At 50.1% G+C, this 22,016-nt stretch overlaps 1 protein-coding gene across 1 annotated transcript; it reads right to left on the bottom strand.

The window, feature by feature from the left end:
• Positions 1-642: 642 nt before the first annotated feature.
• Erbb3 (erb-b2 receptor tyrosine kinase 3) lies at positions 643-20,119 on the bottom strand. The gene is made up of 28 exons (XM_004861347.4): positions 19,619-20,119; positions 16,181-16,332; positions 15,201-15,387; positions 14,394-14,519; positions 13,741-13,806; positions 13,468-13,586; positions 13,216-13,357; positions 12,752-12,865; positions 12,543-12,663; positions 9,808-9,881; positions 9,591-9,681; positions 9,120-9,325; positions 8,801-8,930; positions 8,520-8,610; positions 8,158-8,312; positions 7,397-7,450; positions 6,767-6,902; positions 5,817-5,936; positions 5,595-5,693; positions 5,285-5,470; positions 4,986-5,141; positions 4,688-4,763; positions 4,359-4,505; positions 4,158-4,255; positions 3,892-4,074; positions 3,676-3,747; positions 3,137-3,431; positions 643-2,962 (listed from the first exon to the last, which is right to left on the bottom strand). The coding sequence occupies exons 1-28, from the start codon at positions 19,698-19,700 to the stop codon at positions 2,436-2,438; spliced, it is 4,005 nt and encodes a 1,334-aa protein (XP_004861404.2). The 5' UTR covers positions 19,701-20,119; the 3' UTR covers positions 643-2,435.
• Positions 20,120-22,016: the final 1,897 nt, after the last annotated feature.

Raw genomic sequence — 22,016 nt, 5'->3', positions numbered from 1 at the left:
GAGGTTTCAGTACTTGGTCCATCTGTGAAGGAGAAAGCACTTGCCTTTTCTGCCGGGTGTGGTGACTCAAACCTGTAATCCTAGCACTCCCGAGGCTGAGGTAGGAGAATCGCCACGAGTTCAAGGCCATTGTGGGCCACATAATGAGTTCAAGTGAGACCGTTTCAAAGCAACAACAAAAAACAAAACAAAAAAACTTTCTAATCGCCAGCCTGCTTTGTTGTTGCCCTTTAGCGATTACTACTAAAACCTTTAAATGAAAAGGACCAGGGCCAAGATTTAGCTCGGTGGTTCCAGTGGTCCCGGAGCCTGCAGCGATCCCCGGTACCAAAAAAAAAAAAAAAAAAAAAAGGACCATACTCTATGCTAGTTTCTTGTTTAGTTTTTGAAAAGGCCGTCTCACTGTGTAGCCCTGGCTGGCCCAAACAGATCCTTCCTCAGCCTCTTGAGTGCTGGTGTTAAAGATGTCTACCACTATGCCAGGCTACTGTGCTTGCTTTAAAATATATAAAATTAGGCCCGGAAAAAGCTGGATGGGCTAAGAGTAGGAATGTCAGGAAACAGAAAGGTAGCTTATCCACTGCTGAGGAGCCAAGGGTTGGGTGGTCTCTTATCACAAACAACTTTCATTTGACAGGAAGCTGAAAAACTTTAGCATTTTTATTCAGACATGTATAAAAACAAAAAACTTTAAGGATACAACATACACTTCCTCCTAGTTTCCATCCAAGAGGATAAGGGGTCTGAAGATGGGTCCTCTTTCTAACCCAACTAGAAGCTTCTCATTTCTGGATGAGAGTACAGTAGCTTCTAAAAGTGGGTCTTTGGGACCTTTGTGAATCTATAAGGAGTGGAGATCATCGACAGTACACATGGGCTATGGTTTACACAGAGATAGCCAGTTATGTTTTCTTCTGACCATTCACTTCACTGCTTCCTGAGATGAGAAATCTGGGTGTAAGAGGATGTGGCTGTTGGAGTTCAACTTGATTCGGTGCAAAAACAAGAAAACAATGTCCCTTACATGGGCTCTGACTTGTATCAGTTTTCCTTGACATGTTACAGTAAGACACTATGCATTAGAATTGGGAACATTTTGAATCCTGGACCTGCTGCTTAATTTCTTCAGGCTTAGTGCCCCCCCCCCCCCCAATGATTTGCTTTCTGCAGTTTGAGTTACTTGTGGCAAAGTCAAAATATTAAAATGGAAAATTCCAGAAATAAACAGTTCAGAAGTTTAAATTGCATTCTTTTCTGAATAGCATGCTGAAATTCCACACCATCCTGTTCCATCAACTTGGGAATTAACCCTTTGTCCAGTGTATCCACATGCCCATGAGTAGCCTTCTCAGCAGACCGTTGTGACATCACAGTGCTTGTGTCCAAGTACCCTAATTTTACTTAATAATGCCCACACAGTTCAAGAGTTGTGGTGCTGGCAATTCAAATATGTCAAAGAAACCATAAAAGACTTCCTTTAAGTGAAAAAGTGACAGTTCTCAATAAAGAAAAAACAATCCTATGTTGAGGTTGCTAAGATCTATGGGGGTTGCAAAGATTATGATAAGAACAGATCTGTCTGTGAAAATGGAAACATGCATTAGTCCTAGTTTTGTTGTTGCATTTCAAACTGCAAAAGTTGTGGGCACAATGCAGGATAAGTACTTCACTGAAAAAAGGTTTTATACATTTCAGTAATAGCCCCAGTTTCACACATTCACTGGGTATCTTGGAACACCTGGGGGGGGCCACTGTCTTTGTAAAATGGGGGTTAAGTGAGATAATATAGGAGAGATTTTCCATGATGCCTGGCTCTTGGTAAATGTTCAATTAACAGTAATCAATATCTATTCTTAACCTCTCTCTTCCACAAAATTTATACTCTCCAGGCTTTCTAAGGGATCACAAATCATAAACCACAATGACCCTCCTTCACCAGGTTTTCCCCCTTTCCTCTTCTTTAGGACAGTCTGATGGGAAACAAAAGCACATTAGTTCCAACAGGTAAGGGCCTCAAAGAGAAAGAGACTGGGGAAATAATCCTTCATATCTCCAGGGAGTTCCTGTGAGGAAGCTGAGGAATGGGTTAGCAAAACAGACAAAACCTTCTTTCCTAGGAGGTAGGAAAGAGTACAGTGGCTATATACTGTAAGAATTTCATGTTTGGGGCAGGGATTTAGCTCAGTGGTTCCATTGCCTGCCTTGAAAGCTCAAGGTCCCCAGTTCAATCCCTGGTACAAAAAAAAAGGAAAAAAACAAAAACAAACAAAAAAGAATTTCATGTTAAAGTGTTTAAAAGCCTCCAGAGGTTGAATGGAGTTGTCTTGGACTAGAGAAATGGGGCTGAGACCTGTGAGGGAAGAGGGAGTTGGGAAGAGTCCCCTCTACAGACACTAGCTGCCATTAAATGCTCCAAGTGTCTCAGGGAGCAGGGGTTATGTTCTCTGGGCATTAGCCTTAGGGAAAAGTCTGCTATGCCAGTAGTCAGGGTTGTCAAAGGCAGAGTCTGTGGCTTCTAAGCTTCGTAGAGTTTTGAGGCGGGCATAGCGAACATGGAGGGCATTGTGTCCAGGCCCCTGGAAAGCTCTCATCTCTTCATACCCTTGTTCAGCTACTGGGCAGGGCCCCATGGCTGCATAATCCCCCCCTGCACCACCTCCACGCTGCCGATTCATATATTCATAGTCCTCATCAGGAGTGGTGCCAGCAACAGGCATGATGGGAACAGGTTGGAGTGGGCAACTCTGTGTGCTACCCAGAGAGGCACTGAGGTCAGATCCTACATCCATGTACTCATAACCCAGCTCCTCAAGGGAACCAGGTCTAGGGGGACGAGCTGGACTATGCCTTCTCCTCCGGTTCATGTATTCATACTCCTCATCTTCATCTTCTTCTTCTTCAGTTCCCAGGACAGAACTGAGACCCACTGAAGAAAGGGTGCCTTCCCGAGAGGAAGAAATACCTAGGGTTGAGAAGAGAGTACAGGTATGTGGAGAACATCATGGTAACAGGCAGAAGGGGCTGAGGGAAAGCTAGAAAAAATGAATAGGGAGGGATATGATCAGAGAAAAGAATTAAGAGGAGCTTGGAGAGGATTAGAGGAAGATTTGAAGAAAGCCCTTGAGGAGTCAGGCACCTTTAAGATGTGTGTCTGGCATGACATAACCGTTGACATCCTCTTCCTCTAATCCTGGTGGGGACAGTGAGGTGACTGGGGTAAGTAGGCTGTGGCGCTGGGAATGGTAGGCACTGTCTCCACATGGCCGTGGGCTCCGGCTCTGGCTTCTACACATTGACACCTTTTCCTGGAGCTCAGCCTCAGAGCCCATCACATGGTCCTCTGATGACTCTGATGCCAGGTGAGCCCGTGGCACTGGGTGCAGAGAGACAGGCCGGGGGCACAGTTCACTATCCCCACAGACTACAGATTCCTAAGGAGGAAAGTAAACAGAAAATAATAACAAAGGTGTGGGGGGGTGCTGGTTCAATTCCCAGAACTGGAAAAAAGGAAAAAGAAAGGGAAAGAGACATTTGTTTAGAAGGAGGGTGGGCTGTTCAATTCCTTTTTTGCAGGATGCTGATTAAACATTAAAGGTTTCTGCGCTACCACACTACCCTATGAGCACTGTCAAACCCTTAAGATTCCCTGCCACCATACCTATCAGCACACCTTACCTGGGAAGCTTCCCCAAGGTTACTCTGGTTCATGGGCATGTATCCAGATGATGGACTTAGAAGGCTCTGGCTCTAGGATGGAAAAAGTAAGGACAAGCTTAAAATGAAGGGAGAAATCTACTTTTACAGTGTGGCCTTTGAGTAGTTAATCTGGGTATCTGTACAGTGCATGAGGGCTCAGGGTACAGAGTCCTGGACAATTAGGAGGTGTCCTACCCCACAAGGCCGAGTAAGTGTTCCAGCTGGTAAGCTGAGGCCAGAGCCTAGCGTAGTTTCCAGGCTGTCCTCCTCTCCCTCCAAGTCTGAGTCCAGTTCTGGCTCCAGCTCTACTTCTTCCAGTTCCTTGTCTGTCAGAGCTGGGGGCTCTGCCCCAGGAGGTATTCCAGACCCACTTTCTCTCTATAGGGGCAGATAATTGTTAAGGTAAATCTCCAGCCAAGTCCTCTTTTCTCTAAATGTCCTTGACAGCTTCTAGTCCTTACCTTTATGACTAGATACCTAGGTGGATCTCGGGCCATCCTGGTGAACTCATTGGCTAGTTCTTTAAAGGTTGGTCTAATATTCTCATCAATCATCCAACCTGGAGATGAGATAAAGAAGTAGAGCCAGAAGAGGGATTAGAGCCATAGAGAAGGAGGGAGAGAAGTCAGCCCCCCTGTGGCTGGGGTCAACAGGTAACTCACACTTGACCATGACCATGTAGACATCAATGGTGCAGATCTGAGGCTGTGCCAGTCGCTCTCCCTTCTCCAGCAGGTCTGGTACTTCAGCCAATCGCAGCCCAGCATAGGGCTCTGCCCCAAAGGTCATCAACTCCCAAACTGTCACACCTGGTACAGGAAGACATGGACTAGTCAGTCCAAAAACAGTAGACAGGAGCATGACATAAAAGGGAAGGCAGAACTCAAGTTATTCAAGGATCTGAAGTGTCTATAGTTCCTAAAAGGAGGGGACTCAAAAGGCTGTGTAATTTGGGCCAGTGATGATATGGAGGGCACTGAGATGCACTGACCATAGCTCCAGACGTCACTCTGGTGTGTGTATTTCCCAAAGTGGATACTCTCAAGGGCCATCCACTTAATTGGAGTCTGAGGAGTAAAGATAAAGTTGTCACTGGTTGATTTCCACAAATTTTCTTAGCATTTCCAAACACTAACTTCTCTATCCTTTTCATTGTTGCTTTCTGAAATTTTGTTTCTGGCATCTCCAGCTTCCTTCCTTGAATTTACCATGAAATAACTTACCTCAGAAAGAGACCACCAAATACTTCCTGTCCCCATGGTCCCTGCTCGGCCCATGTGTCAACTCACCTTGGCTTCACTATGTAGTAGCTGCTTGTCATCAGGGGGCAGCAGGTCAGCCACACCAAAATCTGCCACTTGAACCTGACTGGGTGACTTAAGCAGCACATTTCGGGCAGCCAGGTTCCTATGCACCATACCATGCTCTTCCAGGTAGTACATACCCTATGGTGGAGGAAGTAGTTTCAGGGTTGGGGGAGTCATTTGTGGGGATCCAGATTCCCCTAAACACTGAAAGCATCTCTCAGAACTTCAGTCTTCCCACCCCTCCCGACAAGCAGTGCTTAACTCCTCCAGGCTTCTCTCACCTTGGCAATTTGTACTCCCCAGTTGAGCAGCAGCTGTGGCCCCAGTGCCCCCCGGTGTTGTCTCACATGATCCAGCAGGGAACCGAGAGGCAAGTATTGAGTGACAAGCTGCAGAGATGACCCTGGGCAGAGTCCTAGCAGCCGTACGATGTGGGCATGGTCTAAGCTGCCAATAGCCAGCATATGCTATGAAACAGCAGAAGTGTTATCCAGGGGACAAACAGGTTCCTATACTCACCACATGCACACTCAGTCCAGGGCTTCCCCCAACATTCAAGTACAGCAGCATGGTTAACACTTCCTCACTTACATCTGTCACAGCCTGAAAACTTTGCCGTCCACTCTTATCCTCAATGACTTTAATGCAGACTGGAATCTTGATGGACTCACCCTCTGGGATCCACACTCCCTGGGGAGTTTGGGGCAGGAGTAAGGTGAGGGCCATTTTCCCTCGGTCATCTTTTGTCACAACTCCTTCTCCCTTTGCCCTATATCCTTTTCCACCTCCCCAGACTCCCTGTGGCTCACTCACTTTGTGCACTGTTCCAAAGACACCTGAGCCAAGCACTTTAAGCTTCCTCAGCTCTGTTTCTTTGAAGATTCTGGCATAGACTTTGTTAGCCTTCTCACTAGGATCCAGAGGCTCTATGCTCTGAGGAACAGATGGAAAAGAGGTACTCAGAAAAGCCCACACCACATCCCACTCCTACCAGCTCCCCCTAGGTGGATGCCAAGGGCAACAGCACCCAAAGAGTCAGGCAGGAAGAACAATCGTCATTAGTCCTGGAAAGCCTCACAGGCATGCTGAGGAATAACAGACTGTGAGGACGGAGAAAGTTGTCTGTGCTCATGAAGTCAGGAACCAAAACTGTTGGGTGTTCCCTGTGACAGAGTAGCAGGAGGGGGACTGGGGAGAATAGGTCATCCTATCTCCTTGAGATCTTCTACACAGTGTTCTGTGCTTTACAAAGCATTTTTGCACCTATCATTCCCTTTCACCTTTCAGCCATTGTGGGAGGATGAGTGTTTTTTCCTTTGTACAGCTCCATAAACCAAGGCACAGAGAAGGAAGGTAACTTCTTCAAAGTCTTGTGGCAAATTAATGGCAAAACCAGAACTAGAATTCATGCCTCCCATTTCCTTGGCTGGTATTCTTTCTGGTGGACCACATTCTCTTTGCAGAACTCGATCAGATCTCCAGAGAAAGCGAAGGGGAGTAGAATTCATCCCATCACTTATCCTTGGGTACAGGTGGCATAGGCACCTCTCAAAATTAAGCTAGATACCTCAGTGGTTTCACCGCCTGCTGCGCAAGCACAAGGACCTGAGTTCCATCCCCGGTGCAAAAAAAAAAAAGAAGTAGTAACTGTAAAACTTTTAGCCGGGGATTTAGCTCAGTGGTTCCGCCGCCTGTCTTGAAAGCGGAAGGACCCGAGTTCGATCCCTGGTACCGAAAAAAAAAAAATTAAGCTAGATACTCACCTCACCCCGTTCCAAGTAGCGCCTCATAGCCCTTTTATTCTGAATCCGGCGCCCACGCCAATAGAGAAAAGTGCTGGCCAGGACCAGCATAATCACTGTCAATCCAACCGTCACAGCCAATGCCAGATGGGTTTTGCTGTGGGATATAGAGAAGCCCAGCATTATCGTGGGTTTATACCTCCCTCACAATACCATCTATACTTGTGCTGAAGATATAGTGCAGATCTGGGGCAAGAAGTTAACATTCACATATACATATACCCTTGAGCACTGAGGGGATTAACCTAAAGCTAGAACCTTCCTGCTTTAGGCTACTACAGGTTTGTATTAGAAAGGAAAGGCCAGAAGCCTAGATTCTTTTTTCTCCCACCTTCCCCCAGACTGCGTCTCACTATGGATTTCAGGCTGGCCTCAAACTCAAAGTGATCCTTCTGCCTCAGCCTCCTGAGTGCTGAAATTATGGGTGTGAGCCACCATGCTGAGCTAGAAGCCTAGATCTCGAGTACAGTGATAACGAACTATGTATGTAAAAGGCCAAAACGAACAGAGCCACTCTTCCCCTCTTAACCAGCCCCTGTCCCTAGCTTCTCACCCACATATCCCCAGCTTCCAGAATCTCTCAGCTCATACCTGATTAGTACCAGTGATTGGCCCAGACAGTCTTGTAGCTCTGGTCCCTTACACCTACAACAGAAAGTCACTCCCTTAGATGGACACTTGGAGAACAGAGGCTCAAGTCCAGCAGTCTCAACCTACAAAAATTTGTTTCAGGGCCTACCAGGGCATCCCATCCTGAAGCCCAAAGTTGTCCCAAGAAAGGACTTTTAATCTCTAACTCATCAGCTTTCCCGAGTATCCTCTTGAGCAAAACTCCCGAGTCTAGATTATTCAGATTCCCCAAAACTATGGTGTTATTTTGTGCTGTTACTGAGTTCCCTTCCTATAACCCTGTACTGCACAGCTGAAACTGATTCCTTTTTTTTTGAGGACAGGGTCTCTCTATGTAGTTCAGGCTGGCCTTGAACTCACAGCAATCTTCCTGCCTCAGCCTCCCAAGTGCTGGGATTACAGGTGTGTGCCACCACACCCAGCTGGAATTGATTCTTTTCTTTTAATTAAATTTATTGGTGCATTTTAGGTATATATAATGATCACACTCATCATAGGGAATTTGTACCTGTGCATGATATATCTTGATTTTTTCCCCCCATTCCCCTATCCTCCTTTTAACTCCTCTTCATCTTCTTATTTACAAAAGCTTTGTTTCTATTTTTTCATTCTTTTCTCATTTTTTGGTTTTTTTGGGGAATTGATTCTGAAATCACGGTCCTTTTCTTCTTTCAGTGCGTCCTACCCTCTCTTCTCCTACCCCCTCCTGTCCCATCACTGACCCTTGAGTGCAGTTCTCGTGGCAGGGCCAACATTCATTCCGAACATCTGGGTACTTGTAGATAGGACCTTTGGCACCCAGGACTCCATGGGGGCAACTGCTCACACAGTGGGGCCCATCTCGAAAATGGGCACACTGAGCACAAGCATCAGAGCCCTGGGTAGAAGAAAGAAGGTCAGGATCCTAAAACGGAATCCCATTGTTAATTCCACACCTCCCAGCAAGGACCAACCCAGCCATTTCAGAACCTCTGCAGCAAACTGTAACATTATCTGGCTGCTGTGGGCCATCCTAGCAATTTGGCTGTCACTCCCCAGGCTGGCCCTCCCCACCTCCCTTAGAGATCCTGGGCTACTGCCATACCGAGCCATTGCATGTGGCAGTGCCCTCCATGGGCTGGCATTCCGGGTGGCACGAGAAGCATTCAGCTTCATAGGCAAACTCACGAGGCTCCCTGCAGTGGAGGATAAAAGGAAGAGGTGTCACTTCCCAAGTACTGATCTTAGAGCCTTGATCCTCCAATGAGGATCAAATTCCCCCCCAAGGCATATGATGAATGTTGCTCAGAGGCCGTGAGGTACTATGTGAACAGCTCCATCCCAGGGCCCCAGCCCATCCTTCCTGATGGTCTCCTTTTACCATACCCATTCAGAAAGTTGCAGTGGGTCACACAGACACCACTTCGACTGTAGTTTCGACAGGATAAACACTGACCAGGGCCTGGGCCCCAGCATCCCCCGGAGCACAGCAGGTCACACATTTTGCCCTCTGCCACTGGAAAAGAAGGGGTAGATCAGGAGTCCAAGGACTCTCAGCAAGCCCTTTCCTGAGCTCTTCCTCGTTACTGCTTCCAGCCTATCAGCCCCGCTGTCCTGGTTCCACCCTCAGCCCGACTCGTTTCCAGGGAGCAGTCCTCACAGCCCTCACCTTCCCACTCCACACCCTGCTGCCCGCTGCCCTCACCACAGTCCCTGCGGGGCCGATTATGCTTGATGTCCAGTCTCTCTTCTGCAGGCCCCCGAAGCAGCCTGGTCCAGTTCAGAGAGTGGTGGTAGCAGAGCTGCCGATTGGCACTGATGTAGACACGGCCAGCACTTATTTCCTTCAGGGATCGGAGGCCCAGGGATGTGACATTCAAGTTCTTCATAATCAACAATGAGAAGCCCCGGCTGAGAATAAGGAGACACGATAAGAGGGCAGACTACAAAGGGAAAGTTATACATGCAGTGGATTTATTCTCACTCAAAAATTTGCTCAGTGGCACCGCACCTGAGTTTGGTCCCTGGTAACCCCCCAAAAAAATTTGCTGTGGGTTAGTCTTGCCCAGTGGGAGAGGCTGTTCTCCTTTTCACCTTCTCCTCATCAAACTCACAGACCCTCTGGAGCTGCCACAGTCCCTACCTTGGGGTGCCCATCTCCACACTGCTTACTCACTTGTACAGACTTCTGCCTCCAATGGTTGTCAGATTGGAAAAAACACTGAAGTTGTGCATGTGCGGAGGCCAGGACTGGATGTTCAGGTAACCTGAGGGGTTGGAAGAGGCATATGAGCACAAAGTCTCTCTACTTCCTCTTTCTCTGGTTCTCCTGGCCCCTTCTTGTTGTTTGGGACATGATTTTCTCAAGTAGTTAAGATCGATTCCTCCCTCACCTGTGATCTCTCGTACTGTCCGGAACACATTGAGCTTCTCGGGGTCTAGGGCAGGGATCTTGTGCCAAGGGTCTCTGGTGAGAAAAGTCAAAAGCTAGTCAGCAAGGTAAAGGTATAATCCAGTTGAAATGATCACACCTGGTCTTTAAACTTGGTTTTTCTAGATGTTAATTTGTGTGTGTGTGTGGGGGTGCTAGGTAAGCACTCTGCCACTGAGCTACATCTCCAGCCCAGTGAACTTGGTTTCTAAATGCTACTCTCTGCTTAAGGCAAACAGGGCTCCTTGGAGAAATGGCTGAGGCGGGGGAAATACAAGAGCGTAGAGCTTAGGCCCTAGAGCATCCTGTGGCCAAAAGTAAGGAAGTGCTCAAAGAGTGAAGGATATGTGCCCAAAAACCATGGAAGCAAGCTTAAAAGGGACAAATCAGGGATATCTGAACACTAAAATATGAATGTAAAAGACCAAAAACTAGGCCGAGTGTAGTGGCGCATGCCTGTAATCCCAGCACTTAGGAGGCTGAGGTAAGAGGATTGCTGGGAGCTTGAGGCCAGTCTGAACTACACAGAATGACCTGTCTATAAATAAATAAATAAATAAAAAGGAGCTGGAGACCGGGGATTTAGCTCAGTGGTACTGCCGCCTGCCTCAGAACCGCAAGGTCCGGGGTCAGGGCTTGGGCTTTAGCTCAGTGGTAGAGCGACTGCCTAACAAGCACAAGGCCTTAGTTCAATCCTTAGCCCAAGAAAACAAACAAAAGCCACCTTAACTTGGCTGAAGATGTAGCTCAGTGGTGGGGTGCTTGCTTGAGACTCTGGAATAGATCCCTAGCACCAAAAATTTTAAAGCATGAAGACACAGCAGACAAATCCAAGATGAAGACTGTCCTACCAGTTACCTGACTTATACTCAACAACAATGTCAGTGTCATGAAAGCTAAGCAAAAACTGAGGAAATGCTGTAGATTAAAGGTGAATAAAGACACATGGTAACTGTATGGTCTATGTATGACATCACCAGGACAAGTAGTGAAATCTGAATAAGGTCTATGTATTAGGTAATATTTGGTTTCAGTGTTAATTTTTCATTCAGGCCATTGTACTTTGGTTACATAAGAAAATGTTCTTGTGGGGCAAGGGGAGTAGCTCAATGGAAGAGCACTTGCCTAGCGTGTATGAGACCCTGGGCTGAATTCAATTCCTAGAATTCCAAGCACAACAACAACAAAAAGAGAAAAAGAAAACATGTCCTTGTTTTTAAGGTACATGCTGAAATACAACAGAGGTAAGGGAGTACTATTTCTGGAAATTCACCCTCCAATGGTTCAGAAACACAGTAACACGATTTGTTTGTGTGTGTGGATATATATAAAGAAATAAGCAGGCATGGTTGCTCAGGTCTACAAATCCCAACACTCTAGGAGGCTGAAGAAGGAGAACTGCTAAATTGCAGCCCAGCCTGGGGAGCTTAGCAACTTAGTGAGACCCTGGCTCAAAAAAAAAAAAGGAAAGGATAAAATCATAGGTAGTATGTTTAACATTTAGGGAATCTCAGTAAAAAGTATATGGAAATCTTTGTATCATTCTTGTGACTTTAGTTATAGAACCAAAATAATGTCAAAATTAAAAATTAGCTGGGTATTGTGGCATACACCTGTAATCTCAGAACTTGGGAGGCTGAGGCAGGAGGATTGCTGAGAGTTCAAGGTCAGCCTGGACTATATAGCAAGACTCTGTCTCAAAAAATAAAACAAGGAAAAAAACCAAACAAGGGCCGGTGATTTAGCTCAGTGGTTCTGCCACCTGCCTCAAAAGTGCAAGGTCCCGAGTTTGATCCTCAGTACCAAAAAAACAAAAAAAACAAAAAAACCAAGAGGCCAGGGATGTAGCTCAGTGGTACAGTGCCTTCCTGGCAAGCTCAAGGTCCTCAGTTTGATTCCCAGTACCAAACAAAACAAAATTTGAGAAGCCAGGTATGGTGGTACACACCTGTAATCCTAGTACTCAGGAGGCTGGGACAAAAGGACTGCTGCGAGTTTGAGGCCAGCCTAGGCTACATAGTGAGTTCGAGGCTACCTGGAACTACATAGTGAGACCCTGTGTCAAAAAAAGAAAAAAAAAATACGATGGTGCCAGCCTGTAATCCTAGCACTCAGAGACCGAGGCAGGAAGATTGCAAATTCAAGGCTAGCCTGGGCAACATTGCAACTTGGCAAGATCCTGTCTGGCAATAAAAAATTTGAAAAGGGATGGGTATGTAACAGTGCAAAGTCCCTGGGCTGAAAAAGAGAAAAAAGCAGGTGGCCATAGTGTTTCAGTGACTCTCTCCAACCCTGTCTCTGTCTCTTTTTCTCTCTCACACACACATTTTAAGCTCTGTCCTATGGATCAGAATATTCCTTTGTTTTTTGTTGTTTCAAGCAGCAGAATTAGGGAAAACAGCTGGAAATTATGGGAGGCATATTTTTATCTAAGTTTAGGAATAACTTTTCTAAAACTTTAAGGAAAAAGACACATTGTCCCTGCCTCACATCACTCATCAGGATGACATGGATTATTTAAGGATGTTCCTGAGGGTATTTAAGTACTGGAAATGAAATTGAGTTCAGCATTTTCTCAGGTCAAAGGCAACTTCGAAGATTTTATGACTTAGATTTCTAGTCACTCCACATAGGGACAGTGCAAGCCAATAAAATGAACCATGTGGGAGACTGGGGAGGGAAGGCAGAATCTCTAACCCATTGAGGCCGGTGATAAGAAAATCCAAGTTGCCCAGGATCTTGGTGCAGTTCACAAAACCATCAATGTTGCTAGAGTCCACAGTCTGGAAGTGACTCCCAGCACCTGTCCCTTCACATGCTGCAAACACAAAATGGCTCAGTGAGGGTGGCCTGAATAGCCTCAGAGGAAAGGACATGTCTTCATAACTCTACCATCTCCTACTCACCTTTAGGGCACAACCCTCCACAAGGCTCACATACATTGACGCCATTTTTATCTACTTCCATCTTGTCAGGAGGACAGGCCCTGACACAGGATGTCTGGTCCACCACAAAGTTATCTAGGAAAAAGAAAGCACCATTAGAAATGAGGGAGGAGTACTGCAAACTACCAAGGTAACCTCTCCTTTACGGCCTTGCACCCTCCTGCTCTGCACTGGATTGACCCCATTTGCCACTGTAAGCTTCCTTAAGTGCTGTACTATAGATTAGAAACTCCCTTGGGTCTTGGTTGCTCCTAAGGGCTTAGAAGCAGCAGTCAGGGGAAGCAGCTAGGAGACAGTGTAGAGGTCATTGAAGGAAGTCAGATGATCACAACCATTTGCTGTCTAAATTCACTATACAGCACCCAGCTTAATCCCTTTTGCACCCAACCTGGACCCACTGTCGTTTCTTCCCCTCAGGCACTTACGGGGACAGCTGGCCACACAAACTCCTCCATACTGGTACTTGGTGTGGGGATTGGGTTCCAGCTGGAAAGTAAGCTTGTTGTACACAAGAGGCTGTGGGCACAGGGGCACACAAGCTCCGCTGTCATTGAAGTGTCGGCAAGCCTGGGGACACAAGAAACTCCTGACATTTGTGGTACCTGGGGACCCTACCTCCTCCCCACAGCCCACACCCTGCTTTCAGAAGCCAGCGAGTGCCTGGCAGGTGTACATACAAAGCAGTCGGTGTCCTGAGGGCCGGAGCAGCCCCCTGCACACTCATCGTGGCAGCACTGGTTGGGGTCTGGCCCAAAGCAGTGACCATTACATTGAGGGGCACAGATGGTCTTTGTCACTATGGAGGGAGAAAAAGCATGGCTATCAGGGCTCCGAGGACTGAATTCCAAGGCCACTGCTCATCCCCATCCCCAGCATTGACACAGGTTTGGGTTGGCGGGGCTGTCAAAAGTGTATGCGCTAGAAGTTTTTAAAGGGAAATTCAAACCCACATGTCTGGCAGTCCTCTGGTCCAGGGCCCCAGCAACGCCCCTTGCAGACCTCATGACAGGGTGGACCTGGTTAGGAAGAAAGGCAACACATGGGGCCATCAGGGCTAAGAAAGGTTTGCTTGGATCAGCAGGGCATGATGTCAGCACACAGGAACCTCAATCCCGGGGAGCAAGAGCCAGGGCAGTGTCCCTCCCTGCCTGTGGAGAGCCAGGCTGGGCACAAGTGAACTTGTCAACAAGGGGTGGAGCCACGCCTCCACCCCACCCACTGGGCAGCTGAATGGGAGGCACTGGGGCAAATGCCAACCTCAGACCCAGCCCCAACCAGGAACTTGGTTCCTCCTGGGCAAACTGAGCCCAGAAAGAACATGTGCTTGTGAAGGGACAGGGAGTGGCAGACCACGGTCAGGGTATGTAGGGAGATGCTGTAGTGGAGAGGGCAATGGATGCAAAGCCCAAAGATCTGGCTTCCCTCCAGAGCACCCTGAGATCTCTTGCCACTTTTCCTGGTACACTGCTTCTGTGGTGTGGATCTCAGGGGCCTGACTGGGTCCCTCCTGGGATGACTGTTCAGTGGAGAGGTGTTCAGCTTAGGGATATAATGAGGATGTTCTGGTGGACCACAGGGAGCAGTCTTGATCATGGTCACTCACAGCTTCTGCCATTGTCCTTCACCACTATCTCAGCGCCTGGGTGCCTCACGATATCCCGCCAATCAATTGTGTCCATGTGACAAAGTTTATCATTCTTCTCAATATAAACACCCCCTGACAGAATCTCTGAGGTAGGGAAGAAAGTGAAAAGTTAAGGGCTACAGCACAGCTCCCCTTCTTCCCTCCCTCCCCCCAGTAGTCCAAAAGGACACCAGATACCCAGGAGCAGGGGAAGCACAGCAGACAGAGTCCAGTTAGCTCCACGCTGCAGGCAAGGGTTGCCTTCTAAGAGGAGGAGTCAGGTCAGAGAGACTCCTGCCTCCTCAGACACCTGTCCAGATCCCAGATCCGGTTTAGCCGGTGGAGGAGGGGAAGGGAAAGAAGGAAAAGACATCTTTTGACTCAATGCCCCTTCCCCCAGGCCTACCCAAGTGTTTTCCAACTAACTGGGACAGGGCAGCATAGAAGGTGGCCAGGTGGGATTTAACCCCACTCTGTTCCTCCAGCTTGTGTCGAATGGAGAGGGAGGAAAAGCAACACTCCAGGGAAGGAGGGACACCAGAGTACACTGTACCTTGAAATTGAAGGCCTGGATAACAGATTCAACTCCCAACTCCAACTCCAGCCCCACCATAAGGACCTCCCCTCCTGGGGCAGATGCCCTCAGCTCCCCACTGGGTTCTTCTACTGTTTAAGGAGTGGTAGGCTTTGAAACTATAGTGGTCAAGCAGTCTTGGGTCATGACCAAAGAGGTGCCTGTCAGCAGGATGGTGAGGACAAGACCAGAAGGAATCATGAGACACTGACCCGTGAGCTGGGTAAAACGAAGCTGGCGCAGAGCGTGGCTGGAGTTGGTGTTATAGTTCAACATGACAAAGATGGCAAACTTCCCATCGTAGACCTGGGTGCCCCGTACCACTCGGAGGTTAGGCAGTGGGAGTGTAGAGAATTCATTCATGGCCACAAGGACATAGCCTGTCACTTCTCGAATCCACTGTGATGGAGCAGATTGTGTCAGTGAGACAGACAACAGGACAAAGTCTCAGCCTTTTCTCTCCTTAAGGTATTAAGGAGTGCTTAAGTATTTTTTGCAGTGGCAGGAATGGAATCCAGGGCCTCATGCATTTTAGGAAAGCACTCTACCTCTGACCTTGAATCCTTAACTCATTGCCTAGGTTGGCCTCAAATTTCTGGGCTAAAGTGATCTTTCCTGCCTCAGTCTCTTCATGGCTCTGGAATTTTTTTTTTTAGTACCAGGGATCAAACTCAGGACCTTGCACTTGCAAGGCAGGCATGGTGCCACTGAGCTAAATCCCTGGCAGCCTCAGTCTCTTCAGTGGCTAGGATGACAGGTGTGGGTCTCTCCACCCAGCCTCTATGAAATCTTCCTAGTTCCTACTTTGGAGTAAGGAATAAGCTCTGTCACACTACTATGCCACTTGACTGAGGAATTCAAGTTTTCTACTCTTCTTCTCAGAGCTCCTCACATCTGGAGGGCCCTGGCTTAGTCCCTTCCTCCTCTCCCCAACCACCTCTGTCCTCAGGTTCCTCTGCATCAGTCCCTGCTTGCTTCCACCACACAGAGTACCACCTGCTCCATCCCCTTCTCTGACTACACCACTGGGCTTTATGTCTTGGATTCCAGTCTCCGTCTCCCTTATGGAACTACTTAGGAACTACTAAGTCTTAGGAAGGCTGGACTCAGCAGAGAGTCATCCTGAGGAAGGGAAGGAGGCTCCTATGGGGAGGACTGGGGCGATGGGTTGGAAGTGGTTGGGCACTCTAACCTGAAGGAAGGAGAGGTCAGCATTGTGTCCGGTGAGCACAATCTCAAGGTTCCCCATTACCACCTCACACCTCTCGTAGAGCTTGTGCAGTGTTTGGTACTGGTTCTCGGCATTGCCAGTCACACTCAGCCCATTCAGAGTCCCAGGGCACACTGTTCAAAGTGGAGGTAAGAGTGGCAGAGTGCTGAGCACAAGTTTTCTGCTACCCCCAAGAGCATCCCTTTTTGTTGCCCTCTTCCAAATACATTTGGCAGGACCAGAAGGCAGCTGCCTCCAAAGCTCCCCAAAGAGGGGTATAGTGACACCTACCATAAAGTAACCGAAGCCTCCTCCCTTCTCACAGGGTCCCCACCACCCTCTCAATGGGAAGTGAAAAGGTTTCCTTTTCCACTGGGACACACCCTCTTCCGCCTCTTTCAGGTACTACTTTGGGGACTAAGGGGTTAACACAGAAGGAAGACAGGACCACAACTTTGATTACTCTCACTCCGCCTTAGCCAGGGCACTTACTTCTCTGCCCCCATCCTACCCCTCTCTAGGCCCTGGGATAAATGTCTCTTTGGGCCTAGCACACAGACCCTATTGTGTCTGGGAGGGTGGGATGGGGCAGAGGGTGGGGGCATCGCCTGGGGCCACCGTTCAGCCCACAATGAGGCAATTCTATCCAGGAGGAGGGGGTGCCCCACCCTATCCCAGACACCCCATCCTCAGCAGCACCCCCCCTCCACCCTGGAACCTTGGGCTCAGACAAGTGACCTCACTGGAGGGGGAGCTCTGGTAGTGGTGGGGTCAATGGGAGCTTTGTCTTTAACACTGGAAGATAAGGAGCTGGCAGCCACCCCCCTTTCCTAAATTTTGGCTTCTTTTCTCACTCCCTTCCCCTATCCCAACATACTCCAGCTTCCTCAGCACTACTCTCTAGCCCTAAAGTAGTTTTCAGCAAACACAGAGAAGCCTGGAAGGAAACAGCAGCAGACCCCCTCATTGCTAAGCCCTCTGCCAATTTCAGTGTGAGCAGAGTTTCATTAAGAAGATCCAACGTGGCAATCATCACTGGTACTCGACCTTGGGGAGGACCTAGACCCCAGGCCCTGGAGGAGAAGGGAAGGAGGCACCTGGGCTCTCACTTTCCTTTGTAAATATGGAGGACATGGGCTTTGGGAAGTCTTGGACCCTGAAGCTCTACCCTGCCTCTTGCCCTTGTGGGTAGGGTGCAGAGGAGGGGGCTAGATACCACCTGTTCCAACCACCCTTCCTCGAGGCGGTGGCAGCTCCATGGGAGGCAGAAGTGCCCAAGAGGAGGGAGGGAGACTGAGAGCCCCCTCCTGCTAGATACTCCCTTGGTCAGACCACTTGACCTTTGAGGGATCCCCTTCCCAGTCACTTCTAGTGAAGGGAAGGGGGGTGGTCTCAGCAAAGGGTACCAACAGGCTGGGAGCTCCCAGAGGAACCTGGGAAGGTTAGTCATTTCTGGAATGGCCCCACCCTAACCCTTTTCCTGGCAGGACACCCCCTCTTCCAAGTTAAGGCGCCAACCTTTCTCCCCAGATAAAGAAGCCAAGATTTCTACACCAGGAAGTGTTGTGTGTGTACGTGCCTGTGCGTGCACGCACGTACACACACAAACACTACCCGAGACACAACCACAAACACAAACATGCACACAGCTCCCCTGCTGACCCAGAAATCTAGCTGGTCTGTCCTTGGGATCTTTATCACCAAGTACTCCAGGCGGACCCACCAAGGCCACCTGCCCATAAATACTGGCTTGGACTTTGTGTCTGCTTGAAAGGCAACAGTGTCACAGGTTTCAGTTCCCTGCCACCCTGGGTAAAGTCCACCTTTCACCAGTGAGGGCAAGGGGTCTGGGCAGGGAGTATATACAATGCCTCTGGGGAGGAACCAGGAGGCTTGGGGAACAGGGAAGAAGGAGAATTACAAATATCCCTGCTATACCCAGGAAACAGGAACGTGGGGGAGGGAGGCAGTGTCAAAGACCCTCCTTAGGTAGAGCGCACTGGGGGTAAGCAAGAGAAAGAATCCCAAGCCCCTCCTCAACCAGAAGCCTCCCCTCCTGTCCTCTACCCCCATCACAGTGGGTACAAAGGGGCCATAGAGGGCCTGAGATGGCCGGATGCCTAGAGGCTGCAGGATCCAGATAAAGTGTAGAGACCCAACCATGCCTGCCTCCTGCCTCAGGGAGGGTGTCGAATCTGGGACTCCTGAAATCCTGGTTGAAGATTCTAGGGGTCTGCATGGGACAGTGACACAGTCATTCCACTGGCCCCTCCCACTCCAGTCCCTAGACCACCCCCTCCACCAGCAGGGAGTTTCACATCTCAAGATCCCAGGAGCTAAATTTAGGCCCAGCAACTGTGGGGAACCACAGGTGGTTTCTCCTACTCCCACACTGGGGAAGGGGCCCTGGCTGTGCCAAACCCCAAGCTGAGATCTGGGGGGGTGGGAAGAGATCAACAGGACTCTGGTCCCACCAAGGCCAATGCCCTTCAGGTGTCCCTGGTCTCAGAGACCCCAAAGGTGTGGGCTCAGATGGCATGGGAGTGGGAGGCGGAATGGTGAGGAGCAAACTAGGACTCAGTCTGGAGCTAAACAATAAACAGTCGGGGGAGGGGCAGGTACAACTTCCTAGAACAGGTGTCTCTGAAGGTGGGAGAGGTGCCTTCCTGGCCCTCAGATTGGGGTGAGAAAAGATAAGGGAAATAAGGTCTGAATGTCCTTTCCCCTTTGGAGCTCCTGGCTCCAAGTCTTGTACATAGTAGATGTTCAATAAATATTAGTTGAATTGACCTGGGTCTTGACAAAGAGAGGCTGGTCAAGTTGGGCCCAGCCAGCTTTGTTCTGAGGGAAAGCAGCCAGCCAGCCCCTGTTGGGCCTTCCACCCTGATGTCCCCTGGACTTGGCCCTCTGGTTAATCTCTGCCCTCCCCAGGGCAAGCCCACTCACGGAAGAGGAGGTGCCATTCCTGTTTTTCCAACATCAGAAAACAACAACCTTCTCTCGCCCTCCCACAGCTCCGCCCTGTCGGCAAAACAACGAAACTAGGGGTTGCAGAAACCCTGGGTGGGGTGGGGGTCAGGGGGCAAAGTGAGCCCCTTCCGCCAAGATCCCCACCTCCCTCAAGCTCCTCGTGTATACAAAACCTAGGTCCCCGCTCCGCTCCCTGAAAGGTCCCTCAACCTCACCAGCGGAAACCAATTAGGGGGTCTGCGACTCCCTGGGAAAGGGGCGGGCGCTCAGAAATGCAGACCCTGCCCGACCACTCCGAGAACCCGAGCCTGACGCTACTCTCCCTGAGCCCCCAGCCCACCGAGGGTCGTAGCCTGAATCCCGCAAGCCTGAGGCCCTGGTCCTGCTCAGGGTCCGCGCGCTGGCGTCCGCCTCCAGGTCCCAGCCAGCGGGCGCCCCCGCGCCACTTACCTGCCTGCGAGTTGCCAACCTCGGAGCCCCGGGCCAGGCTGAGAAGGAAGCCCAGCACCTGCAGAGCCCCATTCGCCCTCATGACTCCAGCAGAAGGTGAAGGGAGCCCAGCCGAGCCCGGCCCGGGGACCCCTGGACTAGGACATCGAAGCGACGGCCACCTTAGCCGCCCGCGAATGGGAGGCGGCGACAGCGGCCACAGAGGTTACAAATTGCGAGCGGAACCGGAGCCGGAGCCAGAGTCCAGAGCGGGATGGCAGGGGAGAGTGTACGTCTGGGAGAAGAGGGAGGAGAGCAGGGGAAGGGGGTGAGTCACGGCCGCGCCCCCTCGCGTGCGCGTTTGGAGCGGGGCGTGCGGAGCCTCGCGCCGCCTGCCCGGAGCGTGCCCTGCGGCGTGGCCGACCAGACCCGGCTCGGGAGGGGGCTCGCGCCCGCTTTTCCCGGGAGCCGCGGGGAGCGGAGAGCGAGACACCAAACGCTCCCGACGCCGGGAAAGGTAGTGAATGGGGTGGGAAGAGCGCTCGAAAGCCCGGCCCCCTGAAAATTGGCCTCGCCCACTAAGCAAATCGCTCAACTCCCCTAGCCGGTTGGGTCACTTGAGGGATCCTCTCCAAATGTGACTGTGTTTTTGAGTGGGAGGGTGTTTTCTTGCCTCATGCTCAGGCCACCTCAGTTTCCCCGGGACTCAAAGCACCATAACTCATGCCCCTCGCCCAGGAACCTGAGCCCCAGAGGCCGCGTGAAATCGCACTGTCTCCGGCCGCTTCCTCCCTCAGCCCCGGCGCCGCCGGCCTCTCCCGGGGATTTGGTTGGGGGGCGGGGGTGGCTTCCAGCCAGAGAACAGACCCCGAGCCCGCCTTTTCCCTGCCACCCGAGGAGGGGCTCCCGCACCTGTCGCCGTCCCCTCTGCTGCCCCCCACGGCCGCCTGCGCGAACAGCTGCCCGCCGGCCTCGCGGCAGTGAGCGCCAGCGCCGTCCGGGCGGCCGCGCTCCCCGCGCTCTCTGGGGACCCAGACGGGTCCCGCCGCCGCCGTCCACGCCCGCCAGGCGCCTTCGAGGGCCGGCTCGTGCTGCGAAGGAAGGACTAGAACTAGAACTAGAAGGACTAGAAGGAGGTCACTAGAACTTAAATCCGCGACAGGCAAGGAGCCCCAGGACCTCCCGCGTCAGCTCCGCGGTTCCGCGCGGGCCGGGTTTCGGCCCCCAGCCGGCGGGTTCCGGAGCGATCCGACTGGCGCCCTCTGGTGCCCAGCCCGTGCCAGTGGAGCTCCGCTCAGCGCTGCGTTTCAGATCCCTTGTATTGGCGTTCCAAATCTGGTGGAGAGCGCCTAATCGTTTCTCCCCGGAGACTTGGAGAACAGTTAAGCGTCGATGGAGAATCACACCCCCCACAACACACCTCAAACCAAGGCTAATTTTTTATTTGATTCATTTACTTTTTTTTCAGGTACTGGGGATTGAACCCAGAGCTTTCACTCTGAGGTACGTTCCCATTCCACCCCACCCCCACTTTTGAGATGTGCTAAATCCAGACTGAGCTCCAATTTGGAATCCTCCTGCCTCAGCCTCCTGGAGTATTGGAATGACGGGTATGCATACCTCACACCCCAAGGCTAAAATTCTTTAAACTCGCTCAGTGTTCTGATAGTCAACCTCAAGTGTTCATTCCCTGCTGGAGGCTTAACTACACCTGGTCAGGTGCTTGGCTTCATCTGACCTCTTGCAAGACAGTCATACAACTAACTGCAAAACCATTAGTATATGCATCCATACAACATTTCATTTGCAAAGTATTTCCTCAAACTTAATGCCCTAGAGAATGTATCACAACATAATATATGCGCTAAGCAACTTCACTTTTCATTTTATCTTTTTATATTTGTATTTTACTACTGCTTTTGAGATAGAATCTCACTGTGTAGTTCAAGCTGGCCTTTAACTCACTGTGTTGCCCAGGCTGGCCTTAAACTCCCTATGATCCTCCTGCCTCAGCCTCTACTGGGGATTACAGGTATGTGCTGCCACGTCCAGCTTTCCATTTTACAGAATTGGAAACACAACTTTTCTCCAAGTTCATCTACCTAATGACAGTGGTCAAAGTGATCAGAAGGTGCTCAGGTCTTACCTGAGACTAGAGTTTCATCTGTTCAGATTCAAGCTGCTATCAGATAATAGTACTAATATCTCTCTATGTATCCCAGGCTGGCCCCGAACTCAAGGATCCTTCTGCCTCAGACTCCCCAGGTGCTGGGAATACAGGCTTAGGTTTCCTTGCTTAAAGGCAATTGTAATAGCTGAGTGTGATGCAGGTCTTGTAATCCCAGCAATTGGGAGGCTGAGGCAGGAGGATGGTGGCAGGTTCAAGGCCAGCCTGAGCTACACAGTGAGTTAATGGCCA

Source organism: Heterocephalus glaber, unplaced genomic scaffold (genome assembly GCF_053883595.1).
Source record: "Heterocephalus glaber isolate CG9 unplaced genomic scaffold, H.glaber_assembly_v1.0 deba00001569, whole genome shotgun sequence".
Taxonomy (NCBI): domain Eukaryota; kingdom Metazoa; phylum Chordata; class Mammalia; order Rodentia; family Bathyergidae; genus Heterocephalus; species Heterocephalus glaber.
The sequence above is the reverse complement of the archived record's forward strand: the minus strand, read 5'-3'. Positions and strand labels throughout refer to the sequence as shown.